The sequence below is a fragment of the Thalassophryne amazonica genome, chromosome 5 (assembly GCF_902500255.1).
Source record: "Thalassophryne amazonica chromosome 5, fThaAma1.1, whole genome shotgun sequence".
Lineage (NCBI taxonomy): Eukaryota > Metazoa > Chordata > Actinopteri > Batrachoidiformes > Batrachoididae > Thalassophryne > Thalassophryne amazonica.
This window is the reverse complement of record NC_047107.1, coordinates 28,211,363-28,231,168: the sequence shown is the minus strand read 5'-3', so window position 1 is coordinate 28,231,168 and position 19,806 is coordinate 28,211,363. Positions and strand designations below refer to the sequence as shown.

Here is a 19,806-nt window from a genome sequence, read left to right as displayed (position 1 = left end):
AACAAATCCAGTACGTCATAAGCCGTCTAGATGCATTTGCAGTATTCACTGGGACATCTCTAGCTGAAGTACAAGCACTGACGGTTGAAGAGTTGGGCAAATTTCTGTCGAGATTTTTCGCTGGACTATCTGACTATTTTTGCAAGTTGACTGAGAATCATTTGGGATTTTATTGGATTACTAATTAAAGTTCCTGTTGGAGCAAATCTGGATCCATCCAGATTTGCTCTCCTCAAATCTGGATGGATACAGTGACATTTCTTTGGATTTGTATTCAAACAATAAAATAGAATAGTCTTTACTGGGTACAATGAAAGTGGTATGTTGGGTTGTTTGTTGTCTGTGGGGGTGGGGGGAGTGGAGATAGATTGGGTTGGTTGCCATTCATGTCTTTATGGGAGGCGAGAGTAATGTCTGCTTCTGATTTGATTTTGTGGATAGTCCTATCATTTTCAAATTTTTGTAGTTGCCTTGCTAATAATTTATGTGACTTACCACCAAATTCAAAATATTTCTGTTTATTAAAGGTAAAGGCTCTACAAATTCTATCAGATAATATTTTAAGTTTGTATTTGAGTGCTGAAATTTTTTATGCTTTTGTAAAGAGGGTTGCTGGGCATTATCCATAGCCAACTGATGAATCTGCTCTTCTATTTCCAGTTGTTTTACAGCCTTGTCACACCTTGACGATTTAGCCTGTGTATGTAGACCATATTAAAAATGCTGGCATGCGCAGGCATATGTCTAATAAATAATGCAGCTGTCACACCTTGATGACAACCAGCGTATGCTGATAGCCCTGTTTCCACCGAGTGATTCGGATTGGTGCTATGGTATTATACGTGTCGGAATGGTCAAGTCTGGTTTGGTTTGCGTTTCCACTGCAGGCAGAACCCAGGTGGAACACTTAAACACTGACGGAGGCAAAACTGAGTAATTTTAACATTTTATTTTTTCTGAAACCCTAACATTTTATTTTTTGTTTTCTTTGTGATTAATGGTATGATTTCATCGCGTGCAAACAGAGTGAAGTGATCCCTGTGGTAAATGAGACATTAATGATTGAGGCTCTGCGACTGTTTCAACTTGTGGCCCAAAGAGCGAGGCCCGGTGAGGAAAAGGCTCTGCTGACAGCTGAGATTTAAGTCAGCACCCACAGACACCCAACCAATGGATTACACCTGTAGCAGAACGTGCCAGTCCCAGATCAGCTCAGCCACACCAGGTGCTGCAACTCAACAACCTGATGGACAGTCCTCCCATGCAGAAACCATGATCTGATGGCGCAACTGTGGCATAAAGTGCCGGTGTCACAGAGGGACTTTTTCAGCCAGGACAAAGAATTAAAATATTTTCAGATGTCGTTTTTGAAAATCAGGAGGCTTTATTTGGATACAATTTCATCAGACTGTGATGATGAATTCCACTGAAACAAACAGGTAAGACCTTCTATTTACTCTGTGTGTGAATGGTTTTAATATTTGAAACATTCTGTTTGTAGCTTTCAGCCAATCAATAGCATTAATGGACGTATTTCGACTTATGAGTAAATTACAAGAAACGTGTGTGAACAATAGGGATGGGTATTGAAAAGATTTTATCGATATCAATGCCATTATCGATTCTGCTTATCGATCCGATTCTTTATCGATTCCATTATCAATACTTCCTGTGAATTTTCTGTGCACTAAAAGTAGGCTTTACAGGTTTTCTATGTCAACATTTTATTGAGTCTTAAAATAAAGAAATATGAAATTGGTCACTGGATTCTTGATCTGTGGACATAAATAAAAATAAATATACTCAACAAAAATATAAACGCAACACTTTTGGTTTTGCTCCCATTTTGTATGAGATGAACTCAAAGATCTAAAACTTTTTCCACATACACAATATCACCATTTCCCTCAAATATTGTTCACAAACCAGTCGAAATCTGTGATAGTGAGCACTTCTCCTTTGCTGAGATAATCCATCCCACCTCACAGGTGTGCCATACCAAGATGCTGATTAGACACCATGATTAGTGCACAGGTGTGCCTTAGACTGCCCACAATAAAAGGCCACTCTCAAAGGTGCAGTTTTGTTTTATTGGGGGGGGATACCAGTCAGTATCTGGTGTGACCACCATTTGCCTCATGCAGTGCAACACATCTCCTTCGCATCATCCGTGAAGAGAACACCTCTCCAACGTGCCAGATGCCAGGGAATGTGAGCATTTGCCCACTCAAGTCGGTTACGACGACGAACTGGAGTCAGGTCGAGACACCGATGAGGACGCCGAGCATGCAGATGAGCTTCCCTGAGACGGTTTCTGACAGTTTGTGCAGAAATTCTTTGGTTATGCAAACCGATTGTTTCGGCAGCTGTCCGAGTGGCTGGTCTCAGACGATCTTGGAGGTGAACATGCTGGATGTGGAGGTCCTGGGCTGGTGTGGTTACACGTGGTCTGCGGTTGTGAGGCTGGTTGGATGTACTGTCAAATTCTCTGAAACGACTTTGGCGACGGCTTATGGTAGAGACATGAACGTTCAATACATGAGCAACAGCTCTGGTTGACATTCCTGCTGTCAGCATGCCAACTGCACGCTCCCTCAAATCTTGCGACATCTGTGGCATTGTGCTGTGTGATAAAACTGCACCTTTCAGAGTGGCCTTTTATTGTGGACAGTCTAAGGCACACCTGTGCACTAATCATGGTGTCTAATCAGCATCTTGGTATGGCACACCTGTGAGGTGGGATGGATTATCTCAGCAAAGGAGAAGTGCTCACTATCACAGATTTAGACTGGTTTGTGAACAATATTTGAGGGAAATGGTGATATTGTGTATGTGGAAAAAGTTTTAGATCTTTGAGTTCATCTCATACAAAATGGGAGCAAAACCAAAAGTGTTGCATTTATATTTTTGTTGAGTGTAAAATCTGTACATGGTCACTAGAGCCTAGATCTCTGGACATAAATAAAGCTGCACTGTCTTGACAAGAGGTTTGAACGTGTGCACGCACATGCACGTTGGAGCCAGAGACAGCATGCAAACGTGCATAAATAGTTAAAGTAGTTGATCAAATGTTCTTGCCGCTATTGTTTCTGTATGAAAACGTTGCTTTTTGTTCCGCATACGGATGAGTCATGTTCAGCTCGGTTCTGGATGTTTTGTTATTGATCCATTTAGATATAGTCAATGTTCGTGCAAGACATCAGACTTGGGAGGTTGGACCAAGATGGATGACAATCAAACGGAACACTGATGGTACAGGAACTACGCAAAGGATGAGAAACCTTCAAGACAGAAAGCAAACCGGAATACTGACAAACTGAGGTTGTCGTCAGGATTCGTTCACATTTTCAACAGTTTGAAAATTCTGATGAAGCGCCAGCTACAGAAACAAAGCTGGACGACGGTTAAACAATGTCTCAAAGTCAACGTAAGTCCAGATTTCTTGTTTCGTTTTGGCTTCGGTGTCCTTCGTTAGTGCCGTGTGACCGGGGCTTTAGTGACTTTAATCAGCACAAAGACATCTTTAAATGTCTTTAAGGAGGGGTTGGGCAGACCCAGCGCTTCACAGCTTGCAGGTCTACAATAAACTTCGAGAAATAATTATTTTCCCAATACACACCCTCAAAAACAACAGCTGCTCCGGCTGAATGTGAACTGATTAGGGAATCGCCAAGCAAAAAGGCTATTGATGTTGTTGTCTTTCTTATCAATTCTTAACAGGAACTGGATTTCGATACCAATCTCTAGTCAACAACAGCATAACTTTTTTACAACATATGTCCCACATGTGTGGGACACATGAATCGTACACTGGCATACGTAGAAAATTTTTGGCATGCCCAAACTTTTTGGAGGTGCTCGTGTATTATGACGTATATCAGCATGCTTCAACATGCACTTAACGTACACAAAACTTAGCCATAACATATTATATGCACGCCAGTGTATGCCAGCGGTTAATACAGTCGGCATACGCTGGCTAAATCCTCAAGGTGTGACAGGGCATTTACTTTACTACATTTCGTATGAGAAGACTGGAACATAATAAAGCAACCTCTCAAGTATGCTTTAAAAGCTTCCCACAATAATAAGGGAGTGTTGTTTTTATCATTGGTGTCAAGAAATAGCTTAATGTGTGACTCTAGAAATTCACAGAACCTAACATCTGTAATAAGTTGAGGGTTAAATGTCCAGCTTCTCTGGAAGGGTATGTTTTCAGAAACCCTAAGTATAAATGACACTGGATTGTGATCAAAAATAATATGGTACTTGATGTTATCAGAAAGTGGCCGCTAACAGCAGCAGCTATTGAGTTCTCAGGTCCTGGATGTCCCAGCTGGGGAACACGTACAGTGTTTTGAAGGACATGACCGCCATGATACGCATGTGTCTGCTTGCTGTCCTCACGTAGAAATACATAATTATTATTATAATAATAATAATTATTTGTTCTATATTATTAAAATAATTATGAATGAAATAATAAATAAGAGTAAAAATGTTAGAGATTATCCTTCATTTTTTCATTTAAATAGTAACAATATGATCAATGACAATAAGTCTATTGCTAACCACTTTAATGAATATTTTGTTAATGTTGGGAAAAATCTTGCTAGTAGTATTGACTCATCGAATAACAACGTCTGGGTCAATAATACATAATTTAAAAAATCTATGTCAATGTTTATTGGTGGCACTAATGAGAGAGAAATAATTGATTTGGTGCATGGTTCCAAAAGTAAGAAATCAACTGATTTTAACAATTTGGATATGGCTTTATTGAAAAAAATTGATTGTATTGTAAAACCTTTCAATTACATTTGCAATTTGTCACTGAGCACTGGTACATTTCCCTCTCAAATGAAAATAGCCAAAGTAATACCTCTGTTTAAATGCAGCAATAAACACACCTTTTCTAATTATAGACCTATTTCACTTTTGCCACAATTTTCCAAAATTTTAGAAAAAATTTTTGCTAAGAGACTGCAGGACTATTTATCAAAATACGACGTACTCTGCGAAGAACAATATGGATTCAGAAAGTCTCGGACTACATCACTTGCTGTGATGGATTTGGTGGAAAATATAGCGACTGCAATTGATAATAAACAATACACAGTAAGCATTTTCTTTGATTTAAAGAAAACATTTGACACAGTTAATCATGGAATACTATTATCTAAATTGCAGCAATACAGAATCAGAGGTTTTGCATATGATTGGATAAATAGTTATTTACATGGTAGATTTCAATATGTTCACTTTAACAATATCGATTCTGAACTCCAGGAAATTACGTGTGCCGCAGGGATCAGTATTGGGTCCACTGTTATCTTTAATGTATATTAATGATATAAGCTGGGTGTCAAGATCACTGAGGTGTGTCCTCTTTGCTGATGACACAACTGTGTTTTTGCAGTGGTAATAATGTCGAACAGCTTCTGGACATGGTGGAGAACGAATTGGGAAAGTACAAGGCTTGGTTTGACGCTAATAAATTGTCACTCTACCTTGGGAAAACTAAATGTATTATATTTGGAAATAAACAATTACCTAAATTTCAAAATTTGACTATAAACAATACGGAAATAGAGGTAGTAACAGAGAATAAATTCCTTCGTGTTATAATTGAGAATAAACTAAGCTGGAAAGCACATATAAACTATATCAAATCAAAAATGTCCAAATCTATCGCCATCTTGTATAAAGCCAAAGACAAACTATCACGGGAAGGGTTACTTACTTTATACCATTCTTTAATAGCACCATACATGACATATTGCATTGAGTCGTGGGGAAATACTTACAAATCAAACAATAATCAAGTATTCCTTCTACAAAAACGAGCCATACGTATCATCTGCAATAAACACTATCGTGAACCAACTCATTCCCTATTCATTTCTTTGAACGTAATAAAATTTAGAGATATGGTGGAGTACATTACACTACATATTTTGTTTAAAGCAAAAAACCAAGTCTTGCCGAGACATGTCCAGAAGCTGTTCAAAATGAGGGATTCTGAGTATAGTTTACGTGGCTATGTATTATTCAAGAAACCATTAATTTACACTAATGTAAAAGATTTTTGTGTATCCGTGACGGGGGTGAAGATGTGGAATGAGTCTCCTATTGAGATCAAAACGTGTGGTACTCTGGCATGTTTTAAGCGACTGCAAGAAAGTAATTGTTTCAAAATATTGTAGTGAGATCATTGTGAAGTGACTGTGTCTAGTATGTAGTGTTTGCTTGTGTGTAGGTATGTATGCTTAGGTATATGTGTGTATAGATATATATGCATACATGTGCATGTGTGTGTGTGTATATATATATGTATATATACGTATGTGTGTGTCTGGGTGTATCAATGAATCTAACTAGTAGTGAGTGTATTTATTGAATTCGTGGAACAAGGGGTGGGTCTTCATATGTTATGCTTCTACCCACCCCCTTTCGGTCACATGGGTTTTGATTTTGGTCAGTTCTGGAATGTTGTATTTTGTTTTCTGTTTAGCTGCATTGTTGTTTTGTTTTGTGTTTGTAAATATTGTATTTCTTTTTTTATTCAACCATGTGTGTCGAAATAAAATAAATTCAAAATTCAAATATATCGCCTTTGCAACAGGCTGCAGCGAATGAACGCACAGCGCGCACATTGACACGCTGTCCCAGGTGAAACGCACCGTCACATCTTGTGAACACGCAGTGGGCGATCTGAATGTCATGTCACTCATGCGAGGTCTGTTCCACATGACGCGGTGTCTGTCCAATGGAGCACCACTCACAGTGTGACAAGCCAATAGTGTGACAAATATGCCATTTTCAGTCATGGAATCACCAAAAATATGCCATAACAAATGCCATTTTGTCAGTTATTATGGCACTTTTTTCGCAGTAGTTAAAGACCACAAAAACTTCCTTTTCTGTACATGGCCTAATTTCTCTTTTTTTAAAAAGTACGTTTATCTCCTTGTGGATTTTGAGCATTTTAAGCTTCTGTCCATCTGTTACTCAGAGCGTTTGTAAATTGCAGGTTTTCATCCTGCGAGTGGCATTTACTTTTTATTTAACCGCAGGGTTCTGTATTGGATCCCCTTTTATTTATTATTTATAGCAATCCAGTGATTTTCACCAATTATACAACAATATCTAATCTATCAGTGTCCGGTGATTGTAGTAATTATTCATATTGGAGTGGCTATTTGCCCAACTGTTGGTTCAATAAAGTAAATATGCAAGCATATACAGTAGTGTTCAGAATAATAGTAGTGCTATGTGACTAAAAAGATTAATTCAGGTTTTGAGTATATTTCTTATTGTTACATGGGAAACAAGGTACCAGTAGATTCAGTAGATTCTCACAAATCCAACAAGACCAAGCATTCATGATATGCACACACTCTTAAGGCTATGAAACTGGGCTATTAGTAAAAAAAAAAAGCAGAAAAGGGGGTGTTCACAATAACAGTAGTGTGGCATTCAGTCAGTGAGTACGTAAATTTTGTGGAACAAACAGGTGTGAATCAGGTGTGCCCTATTTAAGGATGAAGCCAGCACCTGTTGAACATGCTTTTCTCTTTGAAAGCCTGAGGAAAATGGGACGTTCAAGACATTGTTCAGAAGAACAGCGTAGTTTGATTAAAACGTTGATTGGAGAGGGGAAAACTTATACGCAGGTGCAAAAAATTATAGGCTGTTGATCTCCAACGCTTTAAAATGGACAAAAAAAAAAAAAACAGACGCGTGGAAGAAAATGGAAAACAACCATCAAAATGGATAGAAGAATAACCATAATGGCAAAGGCTCACCCACTAATCAGCTCCAGGATGATCAAAGACAGTCTGGAGTTACCTGTAAGTGCTGTGACAGTTAGAACACGCCTGTGTGAAGCTAATTTATTTCCAAGAATCCCCCGCAAAGTCCCTCTGTTAAATAAAAGACGTGCAGTAGAGGTTACAATTTGCCAAAGAACACATCTACTGGCCTAAAGAGAAATGGAGGAATATTTTGTGGACTGATGAGAGTAAAATTGTTCTTTTTGGGTCCAAGGGCCGCAGACAGTTTGTGAGACGACCCCCAAACTCTGAATTCAAGCCACAGTTCACAGTGAAGACAGTGAAGCATGGTGGTGCAAGCATCATGATATGGGCATGTTTCTCCTACTATGGTGTTGGGCCTATATACAGCATACCAGGTATCATGGATCAGTTTGGATATGTCAAAATACTTGAAGAGGTCATGTTGCCTTATGCTGAAGAGGACATGCCATTGAAATGGGTGTTTCAACAAGACAATGACCCCAGGCACACTAGTAAACAAGCAAAATCTTGGTTCCAAACCAACAAAATAAACGCCTCGCAGATGTGAAGAAATCATGAAAAACTGTGGTTATACAACTAAATACTAGTTTAGTGATTCACAGGATTGCTAAAAAAGCAGTTTGAACATAACAGTTTGGAGTTTGTAGCATCAACAGCAGATGCTACTATTATTGTGAACACCCCCTTTTCTACATTTTTTTTTACTAATAGCCCAATTTCATAGCCTTAAGAGTGTGCATATCATGAATGCTTAGTCTTGTTGGATTTGTGAGAACCTACTGGTACCTTGTTTCCCATGTAACAGGAAATATACTCAAAACCTGGATTAATCTTTTTAGTCACATAGCACTACTATTATTCTGAACACTACTGTATGCCCAACCACAACCGACCAATGAGCGCACTTGTAAGTTCACTTCCGGTTTCAATGCGGGAGGGAAAAAAGGCAGATATATTCTCGCCGGCTGCAGGAGGGTTCGCAGACCGTGGAGGGGTTGTGATCTAAAGCGGTTCTGTTTGGGACATCACACCCAGGGAACTGTGTCAAACTAACACCTTCTTACAGACAACAAGCAGGATTTTGTTCAAAAACTGTTTCGTCATCGTTAACAGGCTTCCGTTCAAAACACTTATGAAGTTTGTCTGCTTTCATCCATTGCTGTGTTTTCATAGTAATTAAAGATGGCGCCGTTAAATGTGCCAAACACATGCCGCAATAGAGCCTCAAAAAGTGGTGTAAAACACGTAGTTCAGATGCACAAAACGTGTCAAATACACAATCACAGTTGGGCAAATAAGGTAAGACATCATATTTATCTGCCCAACAGTTGTGCGTGTAATGTTCAATGTATGACTTATCTGCCCAACAGTTGGGTGAATAGCCTTTGCCTATTTATATACCTGGCTGGACATAATGACAGCGTACTGCTTCATTCATGTCATTACATGACTAGACATCTGTGATCATGGGTCATATGCAGAGGCACAGAGGGATCATACTTGCATTGTCCAGTCCATAAGAGGGATTAAATATTGGAAATTGCAGTGTTTTATATGGTGTGTGGTTTTCATTTTGTTTTTGTTTCTCCACAGCGTGCACGAAACTATTGCAGCGAGATCATTCACACCTGCCCGACCGTGTGTCCATCCCTAAACTGGCTCAATGTTTTCGTGGTTCGCTCATTCGGGCTGTTTCGCTGTGATTTGCCCCGATTCATACTTAATCATGCTACAACCTCTGGCAAAAATTATGGAATCACCAGCCTCGGAGGATGTTCATTCAGTTGTTTAATTTTGTAGAAAAAAAAGCAGATCACAGACATGACACAAAACTAAAGTCATTTCAAATGGCAACTTTCTGGCTTTAAGAAACACTATAAGAAATCAGGAAAAAAACTGTGGCAGTCAGTAACGGTTACTTTTTTAGACCAAGCAGAGGGAAAAAAAATATGGACTCACTCAATTCTGAGAAAAAAAATTATGGAATCACCCTGTAAATTTTCATCCCCAAAACTAACACCTGCATCAAATCAGATCTGCTCATTAGTCTGCATCTAAAAAGGAGTGATCACACCTTGGAGAGTTGTTGCACCAAGTGGACTGACATGAATCATGGCTCCAACATGAGAGATGTCAATTGAAACAAAGGAGAGGATTATCAAACTCTTAAAAGAGGGTAAATCATCATGCAATGTTGCAAAAGATGTTGGTTGTTCACAGTCAGCTGTGTCTAAACTCTGGACCAAATACAAACAACATGGGAAGGTTGTTAAAGGCAAACATACTGGTAGACCAAGGAAGACATCAAAGCGTCAAGACAGAAAACTTGAAGCAATATGTCTCAAAAATCGAAAATGCACAACAAAACAAATGAGAAACGAATGGGAGGAAACTGGAGTCAACGTCTGTGACCGAACTGTAAGAAACCGCCTAAAGGAAATGGGATTTACATACAGAAAAGCTAAACGAAAGCCATCATTAACACCTAAACAGAAAAAAACAAGGTTACAATGGGCTAAGGAAAAGCAATCGTGGACTGTGGATGACTGGATGAAAGTCATATTCAGTGATGAATCTCGAATCTGCATTGGGCAAGGTGATGATGCTGGAACTTTTGTTTGGTGCCGTTCCAATGAGATTTATAAAGATGACTGCCTGAAGAGAACATGTAAATTTCCACAGTCATTGATGATATGGGGCTGCATGTCAGGTAAAGGCACTGGGGAGATGGCTGTCATTACATCATCAATAAATGCACAAGTTTACATTGATATTTTGGACACTTTTCTTATCCCATCAATTGAAAGGATGTTTAGGGATGATGAAATCATTTTTCAAGATGATAATGCATCTTGCCATAGAGCAAAAACTGTGAAAACATTCCTTGCAAAAAGACACATAGGGTCAATGTCATGGCCTGCAAATAGTCCGGATCTTAATCCAATTGAAAATCTTTGGTGGAAGTTGAAGAAAATGGTCCATGACAAGGCTCCAACCTACAAAGCTGATCTGGCAACAGCAATCAGAGAAAGTTGGAGCCAGATTGATGAACAGTAATGTTTGTCACTCATTAAGTCCATGCCTCAGAGACTGCAAGGTGTTATAAAAGCCAGAGGTGGTGCAACAAAATACTAGCGATGTGTTGGAGCGTTCTTTTGTTTTTCATGATTCCATAATTTTTTCCTCAGAATTGAGTGATTCCATATTTTTTTTCCCTCTGCTTGGTCTAAAAAAGTAACCGTTACTGACTGCCACAATTTTTTTTCCTGATTTCTTATAGTGTTTCTTAAAGCCAGAAAGTTGCCATTTGAAATGACTTTAGTTTTGTGTCATGTCTGTGAGCTGCTTTTTTCTACAAAATTAAACAACTGAATGAACATCCTCCGAGGCCGGTGATTCCATAATTTTTGCCAGGGGTTGTATGTGTGAAGGGGCCCTTAAGCGAAGCAATACAAAGCAATGCTTCATAAAGCCTAATGCATGCTTCAAAGGGATACTGTGCTGCACAACTGTTTTGCTGCAGCATTGTTGTCCATGCTTGAAATTTTACAATGGTTGTGGAAAAAACTGTGTCCTCGGTACTGACAGCACTACCAACAGCAGAAGAACTAACATCATTATATTTTCAGAGTTTACTTTTTTACTTGGTACAGAAGCTTTGCTTCTCATGACAGTGTTAATTTGAAGACTTACCTTTTGGTTGTTTAAAAATGATTTACTGACAAAATACACTTGCTGAATTTAGCGCATTCATGGTGACTCACTCAATATTTTTCTAATCAGCATGGAGATGAAAAGTATTTGAGTCCCGCTCGCATTTTCAACCAATCAGAATGCAGGTGCACTGCGCTTACAGAAACAGTGGCGCGGCTTGTGTGGGATAAAAATGATTAATCTGCTCACAGAAATCATATATAAAAGTTTATATATGTCAGAAGACAAACTTGAGGGAGAAAAATTACAAATGGACAGAAATCCATCTGTGGACAGAGCTCTTGCACCCCTGTTTGTAAGTATTTTTGTGTGCCTGTCCAGCTGTAATGCTGATGAGTTTGCCTTACATCAGTAGCAGCAGTGAGGATCTTGGAGAGGATCACTCTGGCCAGACCATCTCTGCTGTAATCCAGTGTGGATACAGCCAGTTTCAGCACAGCATCTTGGTTCTTCACAGAGCAAAGATTCAGCAGGCTGCAAAATCAGAATACAGGTGTAACATTTCTCTTGTAACAAACATTTCTGATCGTCTTAGAATCAACTTGTACTTTATTTCACTATATGAAGATCAGGGAAGAAATATGATTCACTGTGTGCACTGCTACATCAACTGGCGCCACCAGTTTCTATCAGGTTGAATGTTTTTGCAGTTTTTCAAGTGCCGATCCCAAATAGGGTTTTCTGTGGTTTTCATGAGACGTTTCTTGACATACAGTCCATTAAAACCCTGGTTCCCAACCTGAGGCCCAAGGCCCATCATCAAAGAGAAAAGTGGGGGTGGGAGACCTTTATTAAAAAACAAAACAAAAACACACACACAGGGTATCACCCAAGTAAACCCTTATGCTAAACATGTATGAAACTGGTCAACTGGTTCTTGACATATCGTGCTAACAAGCAAAACCAGGACGGAAGGATGGACATGCTGACCGCTATATTCCTCATAATTCATACAGGGGGATCTTATTATGCTTATGAATAAAACTGGTCAACTGGTTCTTGAGATAACGCGTTAACAAGGGCGGGAATAACAACATCTCGAATATGTCGCTGTGACCTTGAAATGGACCCCAAGGTCACTGTAACTGACTGGTGTCGGGGGATCACCCATGTACATCCTTATGCTAAACATGAATGAAACTGGTCAACTGGTTCTTGAGATATCATGCTAACAAGCGAAAACAGAAGGATGGACGGATGGACATGCTGATCGCTATATCCCCCGTAATTCATACCGTTGGAATAAAAACCTTAAAAACCTACTGGGCATGTTTGGGACCTAACTACTAGCAGTTTTTAAAGATACTGAGATGAAATTTTCATTCTAGGTGGCATTTTCAATATAGCCATGTTTGAGATCGGATTGGAATGCCTTGAACAAACTTTGGTGTCCTTATTGGATGGAATATTTAGGCCAAGTTTCAGCTTCACTGGGTCAGATTTCGGAGAAGATAATGTTTACACATGCCACCACCAGACAGGCGACCCACAACATAAGCCAGGTGAGCTAAAAATTCGCAAAAACCATCATATTTCGTTTTTGGGATTGCTGATTGCTACCCATGTAGCAAATTTTAGCTTAAACGTTGCATAAATGGCTATATGCATTTTTCAAGATGGCCACCATGGCTAGTGGTTGGGTGAAGTCATTTATTGTCAAACAACTGTGTTTACGGTTTTTAAATCATAATGACAACAGAAACTACCCAAATAACCGTGATTAAAACTTTACATACCCCTGTTCTTAACACTGTGTATTGCCCCCTTTAACATCAATGACAGCTTGGAGTCTTTTGTGGTCATTATGGACAAGGCTCTCTGATGGTAAAGCTGCCACTGGATGCGTCTTAGACTTTATTTACATAAGTTATGAAGAAATACTAACAATATGCATGTAAACTGTAGACTGTAGACAAAACTGAGTGACTGTGCAAGAAGAAGCGTGAGGAAAGCCACCAAGATGCATACAGCTTACTGCTGGGCTTATAAAAACACAGCAGTCTGCGTACAAACCTGCATCACAAAGAAATGGCATGTCATCAGATAATTACGTGTTATGAAATAAGTACAACACAATTATTACTCATATGAATGTATTCCTGATAAACTTTAAATAGTTTCCCTGCAGCAGAACATTTCCATCCATTTCTTTACAGTTTCAACATGACGCAGAGTTCACGGTAAAATCTGTAACGGCGTCTCTCGTTTGCTGCTGTGTGGACGAGCAGCAGCACGATACATTTATCCTTCAATCTCGGATCAAAACGTGAAAACCTGAGACTTATTATCCACTGTGGAGTCTCATCACAACGTTTACAAAGGATTTTACAAATAAGAACATCATGAAATTAGACCATAGACTAAATCCAAGCCAAGAAAACAAAAACAAACTAGAAACTTTCACCACAGAAGTAAAAACCAGGGTTTCCGTGAATTCCCACAAACCTCCCATCACTGGTATTGAAGCAGCAGCAGTAGCCATGAATTGCTATTAGTCCAGTTGCACTGAGCTTACAGTATAAAAGAAGCAAAGGAATTGCACACTCAGTTGGTGACCCTGGTTTAATTTATCTGATACTGATCAATCAAATAATGCCTCGATTGGGCCAACTCTGACCAATTCGATCAGGTCAAGACATCCACAGAAATAATGCATGCCTCAACATCCCTCTAGATTTAGGTATAAACTGACCCTTATAATATATGCAATGGAAAATGTCTAAAGTTTTCCTGTTCACTCACCACTGAAACAGGCCACATTTCTCCAGCAGTTTGACACCCTGTGGGTGTGCAGACAGCGTTCCCAGGAAGAGAAAGTAGTGTTGGCTGAGTGTGGTGAGTAGACCGTTACTCTGCAGACAACGCTCCGGCTTCATCCCTGAAGAGGAGGACAACCAAGATACCATGTCCTTCACCAGATCCTCCAGGTAACCTTGGCCATCCTGGTGACAGTGAGAATAAGATGTGAAAGTGAAGGTCGACAGAGAAAAATGTGAAGGAATGCGCATATTTGCACATGCACATTCATCTGACCTCATCAGAGTCCATGAGGAACTCAATGAACTGACAGCCAACCACAGTGAGTTGTCTGGCCTTAAGATGATCCAACGCCAGCCCTGCATACAGCTTACTGCTGGGCTTATAAAAATACAGCAGCCTACGTACAAACCTGCATCACAAATAAATGGCATGTTATCAGATAATTACGTGTTGTGAAATAAGTACAACACAATTATTACAAGACAGTTACTCTTACTTGTGCAACTGTTCATCTTTGTTGTTCCTGAGGTTTATGTTTGGCCACTGTGAGAGAAAACATTTAAACATTAGGCAGAGGAAAACATGCCAGTAAACACGTGTGTTGTGACTGTGTCTGTGGTGTTACACAAGTAACAAAGATTTATTTATATAGCACCTACTACAGACAAAAATTTAAGTGCTTCACAAGAAACAATAAAAATAAAGAACAGCCTCACCTTTAGAATGGTAGCAATGAGCAGCCAGTTCCACTCCAGGTTTTGCTTATGGTTTAGTATTTGACTGTCTCTCAGGTTCATCATCAGTGCTTCCTCTGTGTCCTTAAAAACAAACAAACAAACAACTCAACACTAATCAGAGATTGCATTACCTTACTGCCTCTAACCAGTGATCAACATAATTTACCTGAATAATCCCCACTCAAAACTAAGTACAAGGGACACCTCAAACTGAACTGTGCATTTTGCCTCTGTAGTCATAACCCCGACACAATAATTACTATATTTATTGTATTATACATCGGGTATAAGTGCAATACTGCTCACGGTGTTTACACACGTCTGAATACAAAAGAATGCTACCAATATGATGCCAGGATTAACAACATAAGCTACCCTGACACTTGCAAGCATTTTGCCATACAATTTGTCATGCCAATGCGACCTGCTTTGTCCCACTGGATGCTGCACTTTGTGCTGCATTATATGAAATAATTATTTCATAGTGGATTAATCATTTGCTCTCAGAGCTTGATTGATGAAACCACCTCTAATCGCTTCCAGAATCACAGGAATTTTCTACAGATGCAGCTGTTCTCGTGTGGTTCATGACGTGGAGAACGCATTTTGAATCGTCTCACAGGTAATTATTTGTAATATTTATATGGCAATGGCTTGGTAAAACAGTTGCATCCTTCTTATGTGTATCTGTAAAATTATGTTTACTATAGATTTAACATTTCATAATCGTTCAGATGAGCTGTGATGTGATGTGCTGCGCTTATGCAATAACTCGCAGTGACACACAGTGTTTTCGAACAGATTATGCAATGTTCACGTGTGGATCACTCACAAAATTAATGCGTGCCAGAGATTTTGAACATTTCAAAATTTTCTTTACGCACGTGCATGCAGCCACACACAGTTTACAATGAGTTTGCTCTCTGGCACATCAAATTGCGTGCCAGTGCGGGGATGAAATTTGTGCAAGTGTCAAGGTACCGACAGTTTTCACCACCACAGTGCAGCATTCCACCCCCACAGCGTCTATGCAAAGTATTTTCACCACATTGCTGGTGTCCATTTTCTTCCGCTTTATCCGGAGTCGGGTCGCAGGGGCAGTAGCTCAAGCAAAGCCGCCCAGACCTCCAAATCCACACACACCTCCCCAAGCTCCTCCAAGGGAACCCCAAGGCGTTCCCAAGCCAGCAGAGAGACGTAGTCCCTCCAGGGTGTCCTGGGTCTTCTCCGGGGCCTCCTCCCAATGGGACGTGCCTGGAACACTTCTCCAGCGAGGCGTCCAGGGGGCATCCGGAAAAGATGCCTGAGCCACCTCAGCTGGCTCCTTTCGACGTGGAGGAGCAGTGGCTCGACTCCGAGCTCCTCCCGAGTGACCGAGCTCCTCACCCTATCTATAAGGGAGCTCCCAGCCACCCTGCCGAGGAAACTCACCTCGGCCACTTGTACTCGCAATCTCGTTCTTTCGGTCATGAGCCAAATCTCATGACCAGAGATGAGGGTCGGAACGTAGATCGATCGGTAAATTGAGAGCTTTGCTCCTCTATTCAGCTCTCTCTTCACCACGACGGTCTGATACAGCGACCGCATCACTGCAGACGCTGCACCGATCCGTCTGTCGATCTCACGCTCCATCAGTATTTCACCGCAAGTGGAGCAAACCAGTTCAGCCACCCAGAAAACCTGAAAAAGGTTGTATACAGCTTACCTTGATGACATAGATGTCTCTTGGTGCACGTGAGTGGGACTCTCTGCGATTATGTGAAGACACAGACTTGCGGATGATGTGGTCCAGGTAAAGACTATATGGTTTCAAGCCTTTCTTCTTCTTCTCATGAAAACGCTTCAAATTATTAACTGCTGCACTTGCCCGACTGGAACAAGACAGTACAGTAAAAAAGGAGGAGGATTCTAAGCACTCTAGTGTGCAAAACAATTTGCACTGTACTGCTGTTACTGTTACAAAATCATGGACAAGATCAAAAAGATTTTGTGAAGCATCACAGATTTAGACTAATAAAAACATTACGAGAGATTCTGTAGTGACATTAAATGTGTTGTCAATGTTTTTGTAAGAAGGAACACATATGCACGTGTAAGGGAACTCACAGTCGTTTCTCCTGTGGGATGTCAAAGGATGCTGCCATGTTGATGAGGGTGGGGAGACAGTGCAGGTGGTGACTATGAGAATGAGGAAGGATGGTGTTTGCCTAAATAAGACAACAAAGGTGCATTAATTTATCATTGCTGAATCTACAGAACTATCATGATTCTGAGATTTGTTACAAGAAAACAGATTAAATCTAGGCTTGAACTTGAAGCTCCAATGTGCCATTTTGCAAACTGTAGCTGAAATTTGACTTTTTTAAATGACAGTCCTTCTCTAAGACAAGGTACCATGAAACTGAGAATTATGATGCAACAGACAAATGTCACACTATGCACAGTTTCTCAACTCACAGTCACAGAAGCCCCAAGTCTCATTCCTGGAGTTTGAGAACAAATTTACTCTACAGTACAATACTGTTTGCATTTTTAACAACTGACATAAAAAAATAAATAAAATAAAGTCCAGGACATATTTAGTGACTTATAGTATTAGTATTTGTCCATCCCGACTCATCTACAGAAAACTAGCTGTACAAGTGATGATTTATTGTAAATTCAACGTGTGCCAATGCAGTGGCTTGCAAAAATATTTGGACGCTTGATATTTCACGCAGGAACGCCTTGGGGGTCCCCGGAGGAGCTGGAGGAGGTGTGTGTGGATCGGGAGGTCTGGGCGGCTTTGCTTGAGCTGCTGCCCCCGCGACCCGACTCCGGATAAAGCAGAAGAAAATGGAATGGAATGGAAATGGTATTTCACGCATTTTAATTTGTTTAAATTAGGCTTCTCAATATAAAAATTTCAAAAATTATCTTCCTTAAATTCAAACTCAAAGCAAATCTCTACAACTTGATATAAATTAAAAGTATAAAAGCCAAGACGATCGGTTGCATAAGTAATGGGCCTCTGTGGTATAATACCTGTAAATACAACCCCTGGCAAAAATTATGGAATCACCGGCCTCGGAGGATGTTCATTCACTTGTTTAATTTTGTAGAAAAAAAGTAGATCACAGACATGACACAAAACTAAAGTCATTTCAAATGGCAACTTTCTGGCTTTAAGAAACACTATAAGAAATCAGGAAAAAAAATTGTGGCAGTCAGTAACGGTTACTTTTTTAGACCAAGCAGAGGGAAAAAATATGGAATCACTCAATTCTGAGGAATAAATTATGGAATCACCCTGTAAATTTTCATCCCCAAAACTAACACCTGCATCAAATCAGATCTGCTCGTTAGTCTGCATCTAAAAAGGAGTGATCACACCTTGGAGAGCTGTTGCACCAAGTGGACTGACATGAATCATGGCTCCAACACGAGAGATGTCAATTGAAACAATGGAGAGGATTATCAAACTCTTAAAAGAGGGTAAATCATCACGCAATGTTGCAAAAGATGTTGGTTGTTCACAGTCAGCTGTGTCTAAACTCTGGACCAAATACAAACAACATGGGAAGGTTGTTAAAGGCAAACATACTGGTAGACCAAGGAAGACATCAAAGCATCAAGACAGAAAACTTAAAGCAATATGTCTCAAAAATCGAAAATGCACAACAAAACAAATGAGGAACGAATGGGAGGAAACTGGAGTCAACGTCTGTGACCAAACTGTAAGAAACCGCCTAAAGGAAATGGGATTTACATACAGAAAAGCTAAACGAAAGCCATCATTAACACCTAAACAGAAAAAAACAAGGTTACAATGGGCTAAGGAAAAGCAATCGTGGACTGTGGATGACTGGATGAAAGTCATATTCAGTGATGAATCTCGAATCTGCATTGGGCAAGGTGATGATGCTGGAACTTTTGTTTATTGCCGTTCCAATGAGATTTATAAAGATGACTGCCTGAAGAGAACATGTAAATTTCCACAGTCATTGATGATATGGGGCTGCATGTCAGGTAAAGGCACTGGGGAGATGGCTGTCATTACATCATCAATAAATGCACAAGTTTCCGTTGATATTTTTGGACACTTTTCTTATCCCATCAATTGAAAGGATGTTTGGGGATGATGAAATCATTTTTCAAGATGATAATGCATCTTGCCATAGAGCAAAAACTGTGAAAACATTCCTTGCAAAAAGACACATAGGATCAATGTCATGGCCTGCAAATAGTCCGGATCTTAATCCAATTGAAAATCTTTGGTGGAAGTTGAAGAAAATGGTCCATGACAAGGCTCCAACCTGCAAAGCTGATCTGGCAACAGCAATCAGAGAAAGTTGGAGCCAGATTGATGAAGAGTAATGTTTGTCACTCATTAAGTCCATGCCTCAGAGACTGCAAGGTGTTATAAAAGCCTTATAGTGTTTCTTAAAGCCAGAAAGTTGCCATTTGAAATGACTTTAGTTTTGTGTCATGTCTGTGATCTGCTTTTTTTCTACAAAATTAAACAACTGAATGAACATCCTCCGAGGCCGGTGATTCCATAATTTTTGCCAGGGGTTGTAATCCCTTTTATTGCAAGGTTTCTTCAGACAAGTCAGGGGATGGATACATGAACATTTCCAAGTCACTGAATATGTCTTGAATGTTATTTACATAAAAATTAAGAAATACAAATAGTATGGGACTCTATGGTAAATCTGGGTGGAGTAGACAGTTCTCAAAAACTGAGTTAGTCAAAAACACAGAGACAATCCAGACAACCAATGAAGTGGAGCAGA

The 19,806-nt window shown here is 39.8% G+C and overlaps 1 protein-coding gene across 3 annotated transcripts in view; it reads right to left on the bottom strand.

The window, feature by feature from the left end:
* The window catches only part of LOC117510233 (rapamycin-insensitive companion of mTOR-like), a 179,871-nt gene that overhangs the window by 29,055 nt on the left and 131,010 nt on the right, over window positions 1-19,806 (bottom strand). For all 3 annotated transcript variants that reach the window (XM_034169867.1, XM_034169865.1, XM_034169866.1), the window contains 7 exons: window positions 17,138-17,238; window positions 16,737-16,902; window positions 15,011-15,112; window positions 14,791-14,837; window positions 14,568-14,703; window positions 14,277-14,476; window positions 11,882-12,008 (listed from right to left, as the gene is read on the bottom strand). In XM_034169867.1, the coding sequence (XP_034025758.1) occupies window positions 11,882-12,008; window positions 14,277-14,476; window positions 14,568-14,703; window positions 14,791-14,837; window positions 15,011-15,112; window positions 16,737-16,902; window positions 17,138-17,238 (879 nt within the window). The remainder of the gene's footprint in view (window positions 1-11,881; window positions 12,009-14,276; window positions 14,477-14,567; window positions 14,704-14,790; window positions 14,838-15,010; window positions 15,113-16,736; window positions 16,903-17,137; window positions 17,239-19,806) is intronic.